The sequence below is a fragment of the Saccostrea echinata genome, unplaced genomic scaffold, assembly GCF_033153115.1.
Source record: "Saccostrea echinata isolate AGI-Se365-2 ecotype Australia unplaced genomic scaffold, CSIRO_AGI_Sech_v1 ptg000014l, whole genome shotgun sequence".
In the NCBI taxonomy this organism is placed as follows: Eukaryota; Metazoa; Mollusca; class Bivalvia; order Ostreida; family Ostreidae; genus Saccostrea; species Saccostrea echinata.
The window spans coordinates 6275355-6296006 of record NW_026889763.1 but is presented as its reverse complement, the minus strand read 5'-3'; the positions used below and the strand labels follow the sequence as shown (position 1 = coordinate 6296006).

General features: G+C 33.9%; 1 protein-coding gene across 2 annotated transcripts; it reads right to left on the bottom strand.

Annotated features, from left to right (window-relative positions):
- Nucleotides 1-1705: 1705 nt before the first annotated feature.
- Nucleotides 1706-20652, bottom strand: LOC133186678 (STE20-related kinase adapter protein alpha-like). 2 transcript variants are annotated; one of them, XM_061321928.1, is made up of 13 exons: nucleotides 20599-20652; nucleotides 17162-17193; nucleotides 16443-16517; nucleotides 14121-14229; nucleotides 13444-13562; nucleotides 11664-11772; nucleotides 11177-11300; nucleotides 10542-10713; nucleotides 10005-10109; nucleotides 9452-9533; nucleotides 8839-8962; nucleotides 8409-8542; nucleotides 1706-1880 (listed from the first exon to the last, which is right to left on the bottom strand). In XM_061321928.1, exons 2-13 carry the CDS (start codon nucleotides 17168-17170, stop codon nucleotides 1813-1815), a joined length of 1230 nt encoding a protein of 409 aa, XP_061177912.1. In that variant the 5' UTR covers nucleotides 17171-17193; nucleotides 20599-20652; the 3' UTR covers nucleotides 1706-1812. The 2 variants fall into 2 exon arrangements, with proteins under 2 accessions (XP_061177912.1, XP_061177913.1); XM_061321929.1 differs by lacking the exon at nucleotides 20599-20652 and adding an exon at nucleotides 15867-15924 and having other exon boundaries at nucleotides 17162-17194.

The following is a 20652-nucleotide window of genomic DNA, read 5'->3' as shown; positions in this document are numbered from 1 at the left end:
TTGATCATTATTCATAGACATGCTAAAATGGATAAATATTTATCTTTAAAAATCTTATTTGAAAAATTACCGAATTATTGTAACTTTAATTCTATCTGACAGACATTACATTAATGAGGACTATGTCAAGCATGGGGGTTATAATGAGGTAGGGGAGATAAATGACATCATCATCCTGTACCCCCAGGTTAGTCCTATCACCCTCAACCCCTACGGCTGCTGGGACGGTTACGGATACACAGGAGCATTGTTTGGCAAGTTTTTATCTTCAAAGATTCTGTTTTCTTTTTTTTAAATGAGGAGTTGATTGTTCAAATAACTCTGGTCGCAAAAGGGATTTCAAAAATTACAAAATGATCAGACGAACTAATTTTTTCAGTCAGTTTTTTAAAATAATTTCATCTGTAAGCAAAAAATTAAATAAACTATTTCCTGTATTAAACTCACACTCTCCTGAAAACCTTTAATATTTATTTAAATACACTTTATAATTAATGGATCAGTGGTTTTATGTTTCAGCTACAAACAAGGGCTTCCAGGAGGAGGGCCTCAGACGTATGATGAAGCAGGTCATGGGGGGATGGTGAGGGTCACGTGACAGTTAAATAAGATGGTCTACAAAAGGGATGACACTTTATTTTTGAATAGATAATTTCATTTCATCGACAGGCACAGAATGTAGCTTTATACACCAAATGTACCTTTGGCTATATTATTTTCTTGAAGAGGTTTGAATTAATAGAAAAAGCAAAACAGAAAACAGGCCTACAGCATTCAGTTAGGCAAAAAAGTTAGCTAAAAAACTGTACTTCGGTGCAATTTAAGGGGACATTTCTCTTGAATTGCTTTTGTATAAAGGAGATAATTTCATGATCAGACATCTTATGAAAGCATCACCTACATTTCAATATTTGTTGAGGTTATACATTCCAGGGTAAGGGCTACCAACAATCTGATTAAAATCAGATCCTCGATGCTCCTTTTTTAACGATATGTTGCTTACGACCGTAACCGACATATCGTTAAAAAAGGAGCATCGAGGATCTGATTTTAATCAGATTGGGGCTACTAACAAACTTAAAGCAAATTGACCCCCCCCCCCCCAAAAAAAAAAAAAAAATTAGGGATTCAACAGTAATTTGACAAAGGAGTTACTGCAATAAAACAGAATGGACTTTACTTTTACTTGAACAGTACTGAAATTTAGAAAATATGTGTAGCTAATATTGTGAAGTCTTTTCTTACCATGCAATTTACTTGGCTTACTTTAATAATAAAGCTTTCTTGCAATGTATCCCTCAATTTCATGTTATTTTCTTTTTGAGATATCAACTGACTAATCTGCATACATGTACGTATATACACTAGACTGTTGCAAGAATGTCTGTTAATGATACTTCTGGTAATTGTATTTTTGACCTTAATATTGATCTTAAGATTAATTTGGAGACAAGTCAAGTTAATTCCACATCTTTGTGTTACTGGATCCTTATGATAGTCAAACCTGTATTCTTCAAAAGCAAGTTCAGCTTTAAGACATGCTTCCTTCTATTAAATGTTTTCTATCAAAATAATTGTAAAAAATATGTTCTTATAGATTGTATATAAAAAAAAATTAAATGGTTTAACATACAATATGTATTTGAGCATTCTCATTAACAGTGAACTCCATTCAGATGATAAATAAAAGCACTGGAAATTCATGTCAATTTTCCTTAAAATGATTTATCTTAATATAACAAAATTGCAGTTAATAAATTCAAACAAAACAGTTTCACTAACAAACATCACGATGCTGCACGATTATGACATCTAGAAGTCCCATTCACCGACTAAATTCACTTGCTCCATGTCTTCAACCAAAGAATCTGCTGCTTCATCTGCAAGAAAAGATGCTAATGAATTTCATTTTTTTTCATTTTAAAGGGGGAGGAGGGACATAATTGATTAACCTATAAATCTGGAGAGCATCCCCCCCTCCAAACACCCACACACCAGCCCTTTTTCATTCTGAACTCAGAACTCAACGATTTTTTACAAGGAGAATTGAAAGCATTTTCTGTGAATTTGCTTATCCTCTGTAACAATGGTTTTAAGTTGGCCAGTTTGATTTGCCTACCCTCTGTACACTGTCTAAATCAGCCAGTTTGATTTGCTTACCCTCTGTACACTGTCTAATTTAGCCAGTTTCATTTGGCTCCCCTTTGTACACTGTCTAAATCAGCCAGTTTGATTTGCCTATCCTCTGTACACTGTCTAAATTAGAAAATTTGATTTGCGTACCCTCTGTACACTGTCTAAATCAACCAGTTTGATTTGCTTACCCTCTGTACACTGTCTAAATCAGCCAGTTTGATTTGCTTACCCTCTGTACACTGTCTAATTTAGCCAGTTTCATTTGGCTCCCCTTTGTACACTGTCTAAATTAGCCAGTTTGATTTGCCTATCCTCTGTACACTGTCTAAATTAGAAAATTTGATTTGCCTACCCTCTGCACACTGTCTAAATCAGCCAGTTTGATTTGCTTACCCTCTGTACACTGTCTAAATTAGCAAGTTTGATTTGCTTGCCCTCTGTACACTGTCTAAATCAGCCAGTTTGATTTGCTTGCCCTCTGTACACTGTCAAAATTAGAAAATTTGATTTGCTTACCCTCTGTACACTGTCTAAATCAGCCAGTTTGATTTGCCTATCCTCTGTACACTGTCTAAATTAGAAAATTTGATTTGCTTACCCTTTGTACACTGTCTAAATTGGCCAGTTTGATTTGCTTGCCCTTTGCACACTATCTAATTTAGCCAGTTTCATTTGGCTCCCCTTTGTACACTGTCTAAATTAGCCAGTTTGATTTGCCTATCCTCTGTACACTGTCTAAATTAGAAAATTTGATTTGCTTACCCTTTGTACACTGTCTAAATTGGCCAGTTTGATTTGCTTGCCCTCTGCACACTATCTAATTTAGCCAGTTTCATTTGGCTCCCCTTTGTACACTGTCTAAATTAGCCAGTTTGATTTGCCTATCCTCTGTACACTGTCTAAATTAGAAAATTTGATTTGCCTACCCTCTGCACTAGGGCTGTCATGAGTACCCGAAATAACCGAGAACCGCGGTCCAAGTTGTTCGGTTCGGTTCCGGTTCCATTTTTCCGGATTTCGGTTCGGGTCTGGTTTATATATTAGAGTCTGTTTAATACAAAAAATGGCGTCGAAATCAAAGGAATGATGACGATAACAGTGATAAATAAACATCACAACTGAAATCTACTTCATTCCATGACAAAACACTTGTCACGGAAGTATTAGATAATTATCAAAACAAGCAGGAATGGTCAGGTTGTGGCTAATAGTAGGCCAAATCACCGATGTCTAGACGTTCGCATGGTTAAGACTAGTTTTCAATGTAAATTTATTGTTACAAATAAAGATTTTTCACGTTAAATTCATGAAATTAAGGTTTAAAATAGATGTAAATACCCGACCCGAAAAACCCGAAACCGAACCGAAAATTTACAGAACCGACCTGACCCGAAAAATTTTGGAACCAGTACAGCCCTACTCTGCACACTGTCTAAATCAGCCAGTTTGATTTGCTTACCCTCTGTACACTGTCTAATTTAGCCAGTTTCATTTGGCTCCCCTTTGTACACTGTCTAAATTAGCCAGTTTGATTTGCCTATCCTCTGTACACTGTCTAAATTAGAAAATTTGATTTGCCTACCCTCTGCACACTGTCTAAATCAGCCAGTTTGATTTGCTTACCCTCTGTACACTGTCTAAATTAGCAAGTTTGATTTGCTTGCCCTCTGTACACTGTCTAAATCAGCCAGTTTGATTTGCTTACCCTTTGTACACTGTCTAAATTAGCCAGTTTGATTTGCTTACCCTCTGTACACTGTCTAATTTAGCCAGTTTCATTTGGCTCCCCTTTGTACACTGTCTAAATCAGCCAGTTTGATTTGCCTATCCTCTGTACACTGTCTAAATTAGAAAATTTGATTTGCGTACCCTCTGTACACTGTCTAAATCAACCAGTTTGATTTGCTTACCCTCTGTACACTGTCTAAATCAGCCAGTTTGATTTGCTTACCCTCTGTACGCTGTCTAATTTAGCCAGTTTCATTTGGCTCCCCTTTGTACACTGTCTAAATTAGCCAGTTTGATTTGCCTATCCTCTGTACACTGTCTAAATTAGAAAATTTGATTTGCCTACCCTCTGCACACTGTCTAAATCAGCCAGTTTGATTTGCTTACCCTCTGTACACTGTCTAAATTAGCAAGTTTGATTTGCTTGCCCTCTGTACACTGTCTAAATCAGCCAGTTTGATTTGCTTGCCCTCTGTACACTGTCTAAATTAGAAAATTTGATTTGCTTATCCTCTGTACACTGTCTAAATCAGCCAGTTTGATTTGCCTATCCTCTTTACACTGTCTAAATTAGAAAATTTGATTTGCTTACCCTTTGTACACTGTCTAAATTGGCCAGTTTGATTTGCTTGCCCTCTGCACACTATCTAATTTAGCCAGTTTCATTTGGCTCCCCTTTGTACACTGTCTAAATTAGCCAGTTTGATTTGCCTATCCTCTGTACACTGTCTAAATTAGAAAATTTGATTTGCTTACCCTTTGTACACTGTCTAAATTGGCCAGTTTGATTTGCTTGCCCTCTGCACACTATCTAATTTAGCCAGTTTCATTTGGCTCCCCTTTGTACACTGTCTAAATTAGCCAGTTTGATTTGCCTATCCTCTGTACACTGTCTAAATTAGAAAATTTGATTTGCCTACCCTCTGCACTAGGGCTGTCATGAGTACCCGAAATAACCGAGAACCGCGGTCCAAGTTGTTCGGTTCGGTTCCGGTTCCATTTTTCCGGATTTCGGTTCGGGTCTGGTTTATATATTAGAGTCTGTTTAATACAAAAAATGGCGTCGAAATCAAAGGAATGATGACGATAACAGTGATAAATAAACATCACAACTGAAATCTACTTCATTCCATGACAAAACACTTGTCACGGAAGTATTAGATAATTATCAAAACAAGCAGGAATGGTCAGGTTGTGGCTAATAGTAGGCCAAATCACCGATGTCTAGACGTTCGCATGGTTAAGACTAGTTTTCAATGTAAATTTATTGTTACAAATAAAGATTTTTCACGTTAAATTCATGAAATTAAGGTTTAAAATAGATGTAAATACCCGACCCGAAAAACCTGAAACCGAACCGAAAATTTACAGAACCGACCTGACCCGAAAAATTTTGGAACCAGTACAGCCCTACTCTGCACACTGTCTAAATCAGCCAGTTTGATTTGCTTACCCTCTGTACACTGTCTAATTTAGCCAGTTTCATTTGGCTCCCCTTTGTACACTGTCTAAATTAGCCAGTTTGATTTGCCTATCCTCTGTACACTGTCTAAATTAGAAAATTTGATTTGCCTACCCTCTGCACACTGTCTAAATCAGCCAGTTTGATTTGCTTACCCTCTGTACACTGTCTAAATTAGCAAGTTTGATTTGCTTGCCCTCTGTACACTGTCTAAATCAGCCAGTTTGATTTGCTTACCCTTTGTACACTGTCTAAATTAGCCAGTTTGATTTGCTTACCCTCTGTACACTGTCTAATTTAGCCAGTTTCATTTGGCTCCCCTTTGTACACTGTCTAAATCAGCCAGTTTGATTTGCCTATCCTCTGTACACTGTCTAAATTAGAAAATTTGATTTGCGTACCCTCTGTACACTGTCTAAATCAACCAGTTTGATTTGCTTACCCTCTGTACACTGTCTAAATCAGCCAGTTTGATTTGCTTACCCTCTGTACACTGTCTAATTTAGCCAGTTTCATTTGGCTCCCCTTTGTACACTGTCTAAATTAGCCAGTTTGATTTGCCTATCCTCTGTACACTGTCTAAATTAGAAAATTTGATTTGCCTACCCTCTGCACACTGTCTAAATCAGCCAGTTTGATTTGCTTACCCTCTGTACACTGTCTAAATTAGCAAGTTTGATTTGCTTGCCCTCTGTACACTGTCTAAATCAGCCAGTTTGATTTGCTTGCCCTCTGTACACTGTCTAAATTAGAAAATTTGATTTGCTTACCCTCTGTACACTGTCTAAATCAGCCAGTTTGATTTGCCTATCCTCTTTACACTGTCTAAATTAGAAAATTTGATTTGCTTACCCTTTGTACACTGTCTAAATTGGCCAGTTTGATTTGCTTGCCCTCTGCACACTATCTAATTTAGCCAGTTTCATTTGGCTCCCCTTTGTACACTGTCTAAATTAGCCAGTTTGATTTGCCTATCCTCTGTACACTGTCTAAATTAGAAAATTTGATTTGCTTACCCTTTGTACACTGTCTAAATTGGCCAGTTTGATTTGCTTGCCCTCTGCACACTATCTAATTTAGCCAGTTTCATTTGGCTCCCCTTTGTACACTGTCTAAATTAGCCAGTTTGATTTGCCTATCCTCTGTACACTGTCTAAATTAGAAAAGGACTATATTCTGTAGTGGCCAGTATCTGCCCCCAAAATAAAACTTTGATGGAGAAATCTTTAATTATGTTCTAAACCAGGTGGATATTTGCAGTCTTCAAAGCATTAAATATTTTTATCAACTATGACATCATTAGTTAGATATGACGTCAATAAAATGACGAAAATTCCAAATTGCAATGATTTTGAGAGAAAATAGCGTATTTTACGTCGGTATTTTGATTGGAAATTATCGAGCGCAGGTCTGCTCAGACTAGATCTTTTGATATAATGTGTAGAATGATAATATCAATGAAATATGTGAATATGATACCTGAGCAAGCTTGCGCTCTATAAATGCTATAGTCAAAATTGAACAAACTCTGTGCATTTTGGCCTCTATTTTAAAAATAACGGAAATCCAAATAGTTTGTGACGTCACAGAGACAAGAAAAGCCAGCTAATTTTTCCAATTTCATAATATATTGTCTTAATTTTGATTATTAATACAATATATGCACTTTTTCTCATTTCAAGAGATTTTCAAAATTTGACTATTATGGGGGCAGGAATACGCCCTTACCATATATAGTTCTTTGATTTGCCTACCCTCTGCACTAGGGCTGTCATGAGTACCCGAAATAACCGAGAACCGCTGTCCAAGTTGTTCGGTTCGGTTCCGGTTCCATTTTTCCGGATTTCGGTTGGGGTCTGGTTTATATATTAGAGTCTGTTTAATACAAAAAATGGCGTCGAAATCAAAGGAATGATGACGATAACAGTGATAAATAAACATCACAACTGAAATCTACTTCATTCCATGACAAAACACTTGTCACGGAAGTATTAGATAATTATCAAAACAAGCAGGAATGGTCAGGTTGTGGCTAATAGTAGGCCAAATCACCGATGTCTAGATGTTCGCATGGTTAAGACTAGTTTTCAATGTAAATTTATTGCTACAAATAAAGATTTTTCACGTTAAATTCATGAAATTAAGGTTTAAAATAGATGTAAATACCCGACCCGAAAAACCCGAAACCGAACCGAAAATTTACAGAACCGACCTGACCCGAAAAATTTTGGAACCGTTACAGCCCTACTCTGCACACTGTCTAAATCAGCCAGTTTGATTTGCTTACCCTCTGTACACTGTCTAATTTAGCCAGTTTCATTTGGCTCCCCTTTGTACACTGTCTAAATTAGCCAGTTTGATTTGCCTATCCTCTGTACACTGTCTAAATTAGAAAATTTGATTTGCCTACCCTCTGCACACTGTCTAAATCAGCCAGTTTGATTTGCTTACCCTCTGTACACTGTCTAAATTAGCAAGTTTGATTTGCTTGCCCTCTGTACACTGTCTAAATCAGCCAGTTTGATTTGCTTACCCTTTGTACACTGTCTAAATTAGCCAGTTTGATTTGCTTACCCTCTGTACACTGTCTAAATTAGCCAGTTTGATTTGCCTATCCTCTGTACACTTTCTAAATTAGCAAGTTTGATTTGCTTGCCCTCTGTACACTGTCTAAATTAGCCAGTTTGATTTGCTATCCTCTGTACACTGCCTAAATTAGAAAATTTGATTTGCTTACCCTTTGTACACTGTCTAAATTGGCCAGTTTGATTTGCTTGCCCTCTGTACGCTGTCTAAATTAGCCAGTTTGATAGGAGTGAGGGGTTGTTAGCCAGTTTGAATTGCTTACCCTCTATAACACTTGTAAAATTAACCATTTTGATATGCCTACCCTCTGCATGCCAATTTAGTGAGTTGGATTTGCTAATCATTTGTAACACTGGCTAAGTTTGCTAGTTTGATTTGCTTAACTTTCTGTAATACTGGCTTAATTAGCCAGTTTGATTTGCTTACCCTCTGTAACGCTGGCTAAATTAGCCAGTCTGATAGGAGTGAGGGGTTGTTAGCCAGTTGATTTGCTTACCCTCTGTTGTAACGCTGGTTAAATTAGCCAGTTTGATAGGAGTGAGGGGTTGTAAGAGGTTTGGCAGGGCCTCTGTTGATTTCCTCTTCAATTGTTTAAACATGGAGTCCGTCAGAAGACCCTCAGCTGTAGGTCTATTTAACAAGAAAAAAATCACCTACATACATAGGTATAGTACAAATATAGACAAATACAGAAGCATTTGTCCTACTTTTCATTCCATTTTATCTGGGGTTTGTCCTACTACACGATAAATATTTAACTTTATTCAAGTAGCATCAGGTAAGCCTGTACTATTTCATTAATGAAATGACAATTATTCATAATCATGAATGTAACCATAAAGAAATAATCAAAGGGTAAAGGCTATGTAAATTTCTTCAATCAAATATTCTGTAGTTGAAGAGTTACTGTCAGGTAACTTTCTTACCGACATTGAGGGTTTTTCTCTAAACACCTGTCCAACAAACTGTGAAAATAGGATGAAAACTTGCGAGCCTTTGCAATGGCCACAATATCAATACCTCCATTCTCCATGTTGGCATTGTGCTGATCTGCATAAACCAAAGAGATCATCAAACATTAAGGTTCATAAACCCTCTGCTCACTCATATAAAATGTTTCTTTAACTCTTATGATTTACCAAAAGAAATTTATTTGTTAAGTAAAATACAAACAATTATAGCATAGCTTGCTGGGCAAAATTGGACAAAAAAGACATTTCAACTTGTCTTTATAAAGGAATAATAGATATTTATGTCATTAAGAGTTATCTCTCTTATGAGAGTATCGATGAACCTTAAGATTGTACTTCATTTCTCTAAGCAAGGAGCAAAAAGATTTGAATATAATTCAATCTACAAGTGAAGGAATTCATCATACAAGAAGTCGTAAAAATCCAATTGAAATGTGACTTATTCACATTGACCACTATTATTTGCATAGAGATCTATATGAGCAGATCAAAGAATTTCAATCGAATAGAGAGGGAACATTTATAGAATTAAGTAAAGAATGGGTGGGTTAAAGCATCAATTTCTGACCTTCCTCCTCCCCTGTAAGCTCCCCTATTGTGGTACAGTCTGGTAACATAGGTTTTGTACCATTCACCTTTTCCAACAACATCTGTAAAATATGTGCATACATTAGGAAAGTCTTAGAATCGTCCTCAAAATATTCCCACTCCATATCAAATTTTTATTTAGCTAATACAACAGTACAAAGTGTAGAGACAAAATCATGCATCTGGACGTTTGCAGTTCTTTAGAGCTCAATTTTTCAAGTTGGTGTCCACTGGCAGATTTAGGAGGGATGCACATATGATATATCCACTCCTAAATTGCCCCAAAAATTTTTGGACTAAAAAAAAATGTGCAATCTGTAAATAAAATATTTGAAATGAATGCATTTTGAACCAATTTTAAAAGTGATATTTAATATCAAAATCCAAGAAAACACTCAATATTTTTTCCACATATATGTACCATTTTTCTTCTCTTTTCTCCTTTACAAAAAAAAAATGTTTGCACCATCCTCTTTAGGTGGAAATCCAGGACACCTCTAATTTCAATGATAAAAGACTTTACTTATATTTACCTGAGTGACAGGCATATCCTCAAAAGGAGGATAACCATTGGCCAGTTCCCAACTGGTGATCCCAAAACTGTATATATCAGATTTCGTATCATATCCTGACAAATTCTACAAGAATAAGGTAACTCATGGTAATTCATATAGCTTAAATTTGCAAATGAATATTCAGCATTAATTTGTTTACCAATGTTCAATATAAATTCATGTCATTTAAATAAATATATACAAAAGTTTGTTATGTTAGTTTATCTATGGGATAACATTTCTTAAATGAAAGTAGCATATTTTTGCCATGTCTTAATTACCTCCCTTTAAAGAAGGCATGGTCTTTAACTTTTTTTTTAATTTTACAAATTTAATTCTCATTTGCCAAGAATAATGCATGACAAAACTGGTTCAGTGGCTCTGGGGCAGAGGATAAAAATGTGAAAAAATATTCATAACACAAGACAGATAGTCAGAAAATTAGACACTAAACACCTATGCCTTTCGCTCAGGTAAGCTAAAAGTATAATAATTATGATTCTTTTCAAAATTCACCTGTTCTAGAATTTCTGGGCTAAGCCATTGTAGATCACCATTACAGGCATTAGGGTAGTCATAGACACGAGACCATTTCTTGCCATGGTAAATTAAGTGATAAGCACTGCGTAGTCCTGCTAAACACACGTTACCGTTACCTCCAATCAAAATATGACTAGCTCTTACACTCCTGAAAATAGGCAAATGAAAATTCAAATTTAGAAAAACTTTTCCTCTTTCAATCTCAAATTAATAACCAATTTCTTTTCAATTATCTGTTTTACAAAGAACATGTTAGATTGTGATAGACATATGAGCAAATTATTCAATGCAAAATATGTGTATTAGCAAATTACATAATTTTGTACATGAGATGAAAGCATTGAATTAAATCAATACTTCTATAGGAAAACTGAGGTTTTTAATTCCAAATTTTAAGTTAATTACAAATAAAATCAAAATACAATCCAACCTTGATTTCCCAAACATATTAGACCTACGGAATACCTACGATGAGATGTTAAACACATCAATCTGAATCTCAAATAAGGTCAGGACAATCCACTTACTTTCACACATCCCATAAATTCAATATATCATGGTTGGGAGGTATCAATGTTTAACTGTATAGTTTATATTTCCATATCAGTTACCTGTGAATTATTCCTCGATTGTGAAGATAGTCTAAAGCACTCACTACATCTCTTAGTATGTAGGCAATGGCTGTCTCGGGTAGACCTGTCTTAAAGTAGGCATGCAGGACATCTCTAGCAGACCCTGTCAAAACAGCAATTAAACTTAACCTAAATATCTCAATACAAAGTATCACATAACTTGTATAACAGGCAATTACTACAGCCCAAAATTTTCATGATTCTACATTTACAATTTTTGCAATTCCAATCCATCTGCCATACCAAAGAAATGGATTTGAATGATTTGTGCTATCTTTACAAAACTTGGAACAACTGTAGAAATTGACCATTACATGTACCAGTATATGTGTCTTTGTTTTATTTAAATGGCTTATGGATAATCTGTGAATTTCATTGTACATATTAATTTGACAACAAGGTACAGTTTTAGAGGGAATAGTTTGACAGGTCCTCTTTAACATGAAAATATTTGTAGCCCTCTCACCATATCCCAGTAAAGGTAATACAATCCATAGTTCTTTATCATTAACAAATGTAGAGTGGTACTTCACTATGTTTTCATGGTTCATCTGTCTACAGAGAATCACTTCATCCTGAAAAAGAGAAACGACATTAAATCAACATGATGAATCACAGCCAAATACAGTAAAACACGACTTCCCGGGGATGGACGATTTGTAAACATATTTTGTTAAATCCGTTTAGTTTATATTTTAAAGCCAGGAGAATGAAAATAACTTCGCTATATGCATCAATTCATTATAAGCGTGTTTGCTATAAGCGTGTTTTAATGTACATATTTTTGCTGATAAATTGTCCTTTGTAATATACTGCTCCCAAGAAATTCATGGTTTCTTCCATTATTTTATGTGGAACCTGTATGAAACTGCAAATCTTCTTGATGTAATAAATACATGTACAAAGTTCCAATACCAGTACATTAATCTTAAACAGACGACTTACAGAAAATCTTAACATGCAAAAAAAAAAGGGTCAACATTATTTTTGAGGGTGCACAATCAAAAATAAGCTTAGTTTTCTATTGTATAGAATATTTTATTGCACATTTACTCCTTTATACAGTGGATATACTGTGGAATCATTAGATTTCATGGTGGCTCAATTTTCTTGGAATTCTTGGGTAACTCTCATCTATGAATTAACATCCTCCACGATTTCAAAATTTATGGTTACAAAGTCATATTTCCTTCTGTAGGTATAAGAGAATACAAAAATAATATATGTCCCAACGAACCTGTCAAATTTAAGAAATCCACAATAACTGGCCCCCACTAATTTTAATGATTCCACAGTAGCTCATAGGATATTGTTTTCATATCCACGGTTGTGATATCACAGTGGTTTTTGCATGAATTTGATCAATTCAAATATTGTGGATTTACATTTATAAAACAGTGTAAAACATGTAATAGGTTTGTGTAACATGTGATAAAAAGAATCTTCCATAGTTTGTGGTTAGATATGATATTTTATTGAACTCCGTACATGTATGTGTTTTTATACCCTTGCCAAGGCTAAATCTCAGTATATATGGGATCTCCATTGTTTTGTGGTTGGATATTATTAGTTTTCCAGGTTCAGTCAAGGGTGAATGGGGATTTAGCCTGGGTTTTGTTCCATATACCCTTCGGCCTCAGAATACAACCTGTGATAAATCCCCGTAAAACCTTGACTGGACCTGGATAACAAATTTATTTCCTATGTACCCAAATAAATTCTTTGTAAACTCAAGTCCAAACAATGGTGTTTCAAACTATTGATTTACTACATGCGACAATGCATCGTGACATCATTTCATTTGCTTTTTGTGATAGAGAAACTATGCATTGTGACGTCATGTTATTTACCACTGGCTCAAGTCAGGTGTACAGAAATTTACACCCAGCTTACAAACCAATCAAATCTCTTGTTACAAGCTACATAGGAAGTAAGATTTTTTATTCGAGTTGTGTGTTTTTCTTCCATTTGAGGAGGCACAACTATAAATTAGCCTTGTTTTCTATTTTAAAATATATAGTGGCAAAATAATTGTGGGGAGAGGGGGCTCCCCCATTTCCTATGGGCCTTATAGCTAACAAAAATACTTGTTTTGAAATCTACGTTTTTATTGCACGACTTCTCAAAAGACGCAGTTAGTGGCCATTACTGCCTATTCTTCTTTTAGTTCAAAAGATAATGCTGTAAACCATGATGATTTTACTCTGCATGAATATATAATTTTGCTATTTTTTTCACCCCTTTACCTGAAAAACTTTGAATTCCACAGGACTCTTTTCAATATTGATCCGTTTGATAGCCACACTTTTCCCGCTCAGGAGGTGTTGGGCAAGATGAACCGTAATAGAGCCAAATGTTCCTCTACCTGTTTTCATGTAAATAAACATACAGTCAAACCTTGTTATCTGAATTCAATGGGGCTAAAGAAAAACTGAGGGATATTGAAGGATTTAATATTCTGAGGTGAAAATTCATAAACGAAAAAAGGTTGGAAATTCCAATTCACTTCAACACATCCATGGTATTTGAGATGATACATGTATTCCAGATGCCAAAATTCAACTATATATATATATATATATATATATATATATATATATATATATATATATATATATATATATATATATATATATATATATATATAGCTCTTTACTTTGAACATTATGCATTTTTTAAAAATAGCTCGAAAAAGGTACTGTAAAAGTGAAACTGACGATGTGAACATGATGATGAAATTGACAAATTTCTAATAATCATCAAAGATGCCACTCATTTTCACAATCCTGTTAAAGAGCATTGTTAAATTACTAATAGATCGTCAAATTACCATTACCCATTTTTCTAAAATACCAAAATCGTCAAACTTTCAACCTTTCAATTTAATCACTTTTACAGTAAGTTGACACTTAAGCAGACACACCTATGACATTGTGGAGTTGATACTGTGTGACGTCTGGCTGCCATGTTATTGGTACTCTTAAATTATCACTGTCCTGACTGCCAAAGCTTTGTGAGCCTTGCTTTGATGCCTGAAAAAAAAGATGCATACTTTCCAAATTTCAACCAGTTTAGCCCCTCACACCCTTAAGCATTATAAAATAGACATTTGGAAAACTGATATATAATTCATCAAAATTTTCCTCAAATTTTGTGATTTTTTCACCAAATGTGTGACTTTATTTAACAAACTACAATCTTTATTTTCAATAGTATACAGAGATTTCTTTTTTAAAAATATCAAATAATATGAAATCAACTATTTAACTTGGATGGCTCTGGACATGTAAATTAATAAAAAGTGCAAATTATTCTTTTCTTCAGGGAAGAAATGGGTGTGCTTCTATATGAACAGAAACAAAATAAAAAAAATTTAAAAGTAAAATTGTCCCTCAAACAACATAACTATGAATGGAAACAATATAAAATTTTTCCGATGAAACAAAAACGAAAAAAAAAAAAATGAAAAACAGAAGTGTCAGCGGGGGATTTTTCAAAAGATGAATTTTCCTTTTCATTATATCAGAAAAAAAGTTGTAAAACCAAAATCATATGCTTACCATTATGAATTTCAAGAGCCTGATCAAAATTCTAAAATATAGTTACCAAAATAAATTCTTACTGGACTCATTTTTTAAAGAACTATTTTAAAAATTCCAGCATCAACACCTACAGTTCTACCACCACATTATCTGCTGACAAAGAAAGCAAAATTAACAACAAGGTAAAAAGATACTTCCTGCAATATTCTATTTGTTAATGTGAAATAGCTATTACCTAGGTAGTGGTACATTGTATATCGATCAAAATGACACTATAAGTATTACTAATACTAAAACAATTTTCAACTACTTATTCTAATTAGTATTTAGATTGTATACATGTACTACGAAAGAAACTGAGTAAGAGTTCATTACTCTTGATCCATAGCTGCTTCCAATGCAATTCCTCTTCATAAAGTTTACTATATGTACCGGTACTTATTTTAACAATCTATGAGAGCATGAAGAAGAGAAATGTAAAGCCTTTGAAGATTCAGAACTTGTATGATGAGATGGGGAAATTGACTTGGTTGCAGATCAATAATATTGTTTGATGAAAAGAGTAAAATGCAGTACATTTGCAGCAGGACTGAGGAGTTGTCCCCCTTACTGGAGTCTATATTACCAGAACATGACCAACGATTTAATTAATCATTTAAGAGACAATAAAAGCTTACAAAGACTGAGAAAGTACACCACATTTATTGACACTTTCCAGCAAGATACAGAAAGCAAAGAGACTCCCTTATAAAACAGAAAATTTACGGCTGACAAATATAGATGTCATGCAAACAATATCCTCAAAAACAGACAGACAGACAGACAGACAGACAGACAGACATACTCTGATTTATAAAGTGAATACCACTGATCATTCTTATAACCAAATTGAGAAAAATGGAATAAACATAATTTTAACAACAAATAAAAAGATATTCGATTGTTAAGAAAGAATGATTCTGTCTGATGAGACACAACAAGCATTAGAACAAAATATGGATGAAGTTAGATGTGACTGAATTTACAAACATAGATTGAAATTAATATGCTACTATTAAGAGGAGTGAAACATTAGCACATGTTGACAATATTACTACAGAATCATGCATTGTTTATCCTTATATTACCTTATACATGTTCGCCCTTTACTAAGGGATGTTTTTGCTAATTATATTAGTAGATTATCTGAAATATTAACAAATTATTATTTGAATTATAAGTATTAATTAAAAAGATGTCTGAATTGATTTGTTAGACTCACAAACAGATCTCAGATGACATTGAAAATACACAGAGGAACTAATAGCTAAATATTTTTTTTAAAAACTCTTTCGGACTTAAAAAAAGGGGTTTGTGAGAGAGAAAATGAGAATGAGATGAATAAAGATTAGGCCTATTCATCAACTTTCAAAGACAAAAACTTTTTTATAGGGAAACATTCTAGTAGAATTTTGGAAGGATTTATTCTGAATATATAACATCATCAAATTTTGTAAACATTGCAATTATTGCTACAGGGGATAGAACGTAATCTTGAGTATAATTCTGCAGGAATCAAAGACTATTTAGCTCAGAAAATTTCCTTCCACTGTATTTGTAAATTCTGGTGTTATAATAATAAAGTGGATTAATGATTGTCATTTCTAAAGTAAACATTATTTATTAGCAAGATGATTGGTTAAATGTGTGCAATATACACTTACCACATTCATTGGTTTGTAATAGGGAGCATTTCCACCAGAGTCGAGTGTCCTAGGCTTAGTGCAGGAGGCACAGTTCTGTAACATTACAAAGCAATGTTAGTGTAAATAGATTTCACTATTAAATGTGATATCTATGCTTATTCTGACAAAAAAATTCTTTTTCAACTTATTACAATTGAATGTAATTTACAATGCTATTTTTCAGTCATCCTCACACCATCAGGAGTCTCAAGTCCACTCATGGCAATGGGACCCCTGACAAACTTAATTCAGTTTTATTCAAATGGCTTCCCTTATTGAGAAGCACCAATCAAATTGAGGCTTTCATAAGTTGCCATCAAAAGTAAACAGAAATGCACCTGTCACAGGTTGTTTGTCACTGAAAGGCTTCATTTGATTGTTCGAGATATAAGAAAAACAATTATGACTTGTAATTTCCCTAAAGGAATGGCTGCAGTCAGCCTATAAAAAATCAGATGAAGTTTTTCAGGGGTCCCACAGCCACAAGTGGACTCAGCACTCTGACATTGTGAGGATATTTGTCAGTGTAATTTAGCTTCATCATAAATATCTATGTTTATTTACTATTCTAACAAAGGCTTAATTTTCAACTTATTTTATATCAAAATTCAAGTGTAATCAGCTTTTAGCATAGATGGACAAATTTGGGATATATGTTAAACTAGATCTTAAACTAGAATTCTGCAATTGTAACCTACCAGTGACATTAGGGATCAGCACATTATAACACCTGTAACAACAAAAATCAGATTTAGAACAAGTACAGTCAAGAATTGTTATTCTGGACACCATTTATAGCGAGCAGCGCAAAGTGCCGCTCGTCACTGCGAGCTCTAACGACAACGCCTGGGTGAAGAGAAAATTCGGACTACTGCACATTCATTCAATAGAATTTTTTCCGCAGTAATTCTGTACCCACAATGCATCGCTTGTTGTTCTCACTGCTAACTTCGTTCGCGCGGTAAGAACAACTAAAAATTCACAAAAAAATAAACTCACCTTAATTTAATAGATAATGCATACAGATAGTAGATTAAACGTTCTTTGTTAAAATGTTTGCACTTCAAACTTCCTTTATGGAAATGCAGCTAACATACAACGTCATGTGACATCACAGTCTAGACGTTCCAAATGTCTCGTGCGGTTTGAATGATCTTAAAATTAAGTGAACAATGCGCTCGCCCCAAGGGTCGCACCGTCAACATATTAGTGATAGGGCTGTGTATTGAGCAAAATATTTCGATACGATACGATATTTTTTAAAGCGATATGCGATATATTGGATTATTTATTAAGTCTTTCACAAATGTCTTGTAAATGACATTTAATGCATAAATTTCATAAAAACTGGGTGAGTCTAACATAACATGTTAAAATATAGTTGTCTATGTATTTTGTAATAGTTATTTAAGATATGCTATCTCCTTAATGTTTATTTCATTATTGACCAGTTTTAATTCAAAACAGTTAAAAATAATCTTTGGTAACTGAAATTCCCAACTTTTTAACAGCATTATAAGGAAAACTGCCTGTCCGATACGTATTGGAAGTTATTTTTTCGATATGATACATTCCTGAAAATCGATACGTATTGAATATTCGATATATTGACACAGCCCTAATTAGTGATGCTTCACTTTATGGACAAAATTTGTGGGGAGCAGAATTATTTATATCTACCAATCATAAAAAGTAGGTTTCAAGTAATGTAGGTGCACCATTAATCAGGAACAAATGAATTAGAAACAAAAGCATGTAGTATGATCAGGCTAGACTTTACATTGCAATGCCCGAGTTTTGGAAATTAGCTTAATACTGTTAGACATTCAAGACATTGTTAGTCCACAGGGGTTTTTTTTAAGTCTTAAAATCAAGGGCCTGGGCCTTTCCATTTGGGAAAAATTAGCAACATTTAGTTAAAATTGGGAAAAATATCATAATTCACATTTTTCTAGAAAAAATTCAAATAATAGCCATTTCCTTACTTGCAAGGCATTTATTGACTTATTTACATTCAATAAATCTTATTGAAAATCAGTTAACTTGTAATTGCTATTCTTTCTATATTATTTAGAATTATTTGACTTTAATGACATGCTTCAAATCATCTTTTGGGAATTTTCTTTCATGAAATTGGGAAAAACACACACTTTTTACCATTGGGAACACAGGCGCTAGACGTTTTTAACCTTTCTTTCCATAAATAAAAAATCCCCCATACTATAATAATAACTATAGTATGGGGGATTTTTTATTTATGGAAAGAAAGGTTAAAAACGTTAAGTGCCTGTGATTAGGAATGGGGCCTATTACAGGCCCCCTACAACCCCTAAAAAAACCCTGGTCCAAACAAAGATCTATAAGTACAGAATGTTCTATGTTCAGAATTATGAATCATCTCAATGGGCATGTCCAATCAATAAATTGTTCAAATGGTTTGTTGTTAATGTGAAATGTTTTGAATCAAATGCACTGGAAGTTATTGTAAATATTGAGTATATCGCTGTATTTAAAATGGTTATATACATGTAAATTCACGTATTCAATATTTAAACTATAACAGGTCCAGCACAATCTCTTGATTTAGATATATAGCTTGAAATAGCTATATAGCTTTATTAAGCTATTCAAAATAGCTTGATAAAGCTATTTCTATGCAGTTTTTCACAAAAACTTTTTTTGTAAAAAATAAACAAAAAGTCGCAAATATTTGACTATGCATATATGTACTATGGGCTATGAAAACACCAACCGAAATCAAAGATAGTTCTAACATTGCAACTTTTGAATACTTTTAAGCAAAAGATGAATTTCCATTGTTTCAGTAACTGTACCCTACCTTGTGTGCGTTGAGGCGGAATAAGTATGATTGCTTCTCATCGTACTGAATTATTACCAATCAATTATTTTGTTGACCATAATTGGCCTCCTTTATCATTTCACTGAAGAAGTAACCGTTTCACTTGCTTTATATAGCCCAAATACATTTAGAACTTTGAGTACAAAGTCTCTTTAGGAGATGCAATTTGAAGAGTGATTTTTACATGCATTATTTTCAGTAGAGTTCAAGGTTGAATATTATCACTGCACCGAGGTGCGACTTTTTGTACATGCTGAGAAAATAACACATTTAAGAAAAAAGTATGGTAAAATAGCTAAATCAAGCTATTCCGAATAGTTTAATAAAGCTACATAGCTAAATCAAGAGATTGTGCTGGACCTGTATAACTTCTAGTGCCTGTCTTATGAATCACATACCAATTTTCTTTATGTCCTCTACTTTTCTACACTTTTTTTTTTTTTTGGGGGGGGGGGGGGGGGGGTATTTGATATTTGCTTTTTTTCTAGGGAATTCAATTTTACATAGTAATATACTCAGCTGTATTATTCTGTCAGATACATATAAAGCATGCATAGTGACAAAGAAATGAATTTAAGAAAACATATTTTTTGCAATGATTTTCTCAAGTGTCTAACATTATATGAAAATTTCCCTTTGAAAAATTATTCAATAGGCCTAATTGTCATTTTCCTGACACTAGTCACAGGTACTTGGGTCTTGGTTTATAAATATGTATGTACCTTATTGATATGTAAAAAAAGTACTTTTTTTTACATATCAATAAGGTACATACATATTTATAACAGTGATTTTTCTACACCAAATTTAGGTCCGAATATCGACCCTTTCCCCTGTCAAAAATTACCAAGTTTTTCCCAATTTAATTTGCTTTTTTCCCAAAATAAAACCATGATGAAAAATAAAGACAATCATTGACAAATTCAAAGATTAAAAAAAAGAAAGTTATAAAATTTAATGTACATGTAGAACTGTGTCTAATTTGTTATTTTATCAGCAATAAATTGAATAAATGGTGTTAAAATTACTTGTATATGTCATTTTACCTGTAAATTAAAGTTAACTACAATCTTATTGATTTTTCCCAAGTTGGCACAAATGTCGATGATATTTCCCAATTGTAAAGGCCCAGGCCCCTTTTAAAAAATGTAGAAAAATCACTGTATAAACCAAGACCCAAGTACCTGTGACACTAGTGACAGTCTCAGTCTGTCTGTCAAACCTGTCGAACTGACAGTTTCAAGAAATATGTTTAACAAACTTAAATTAACTTGCCTTAAAATTTGGATGTATCTTGGAGTTCTTTGTTATCGATTATTCCCTTCAGTG

Bases quoted from the DNA above. Each gene is read 5' to 3' on its own strand.
- LOC133186678 (XM_061321928.1), bottom strand. The intron at 13,563-14,120 runs GTGTGTCTGCTT...ACATGAAAACAG, and splicing joins TCAACTCCACAATGTCATAG to GTAGAGGAACATTTGGCTCT. The intron at 9,534-10,004 runs GTAAATATAAGT...CATATTTTACAG, and splicing joins AGGATATGCCTGTCACTCAG to ATGTTGTTGGAAAAGGTGAA.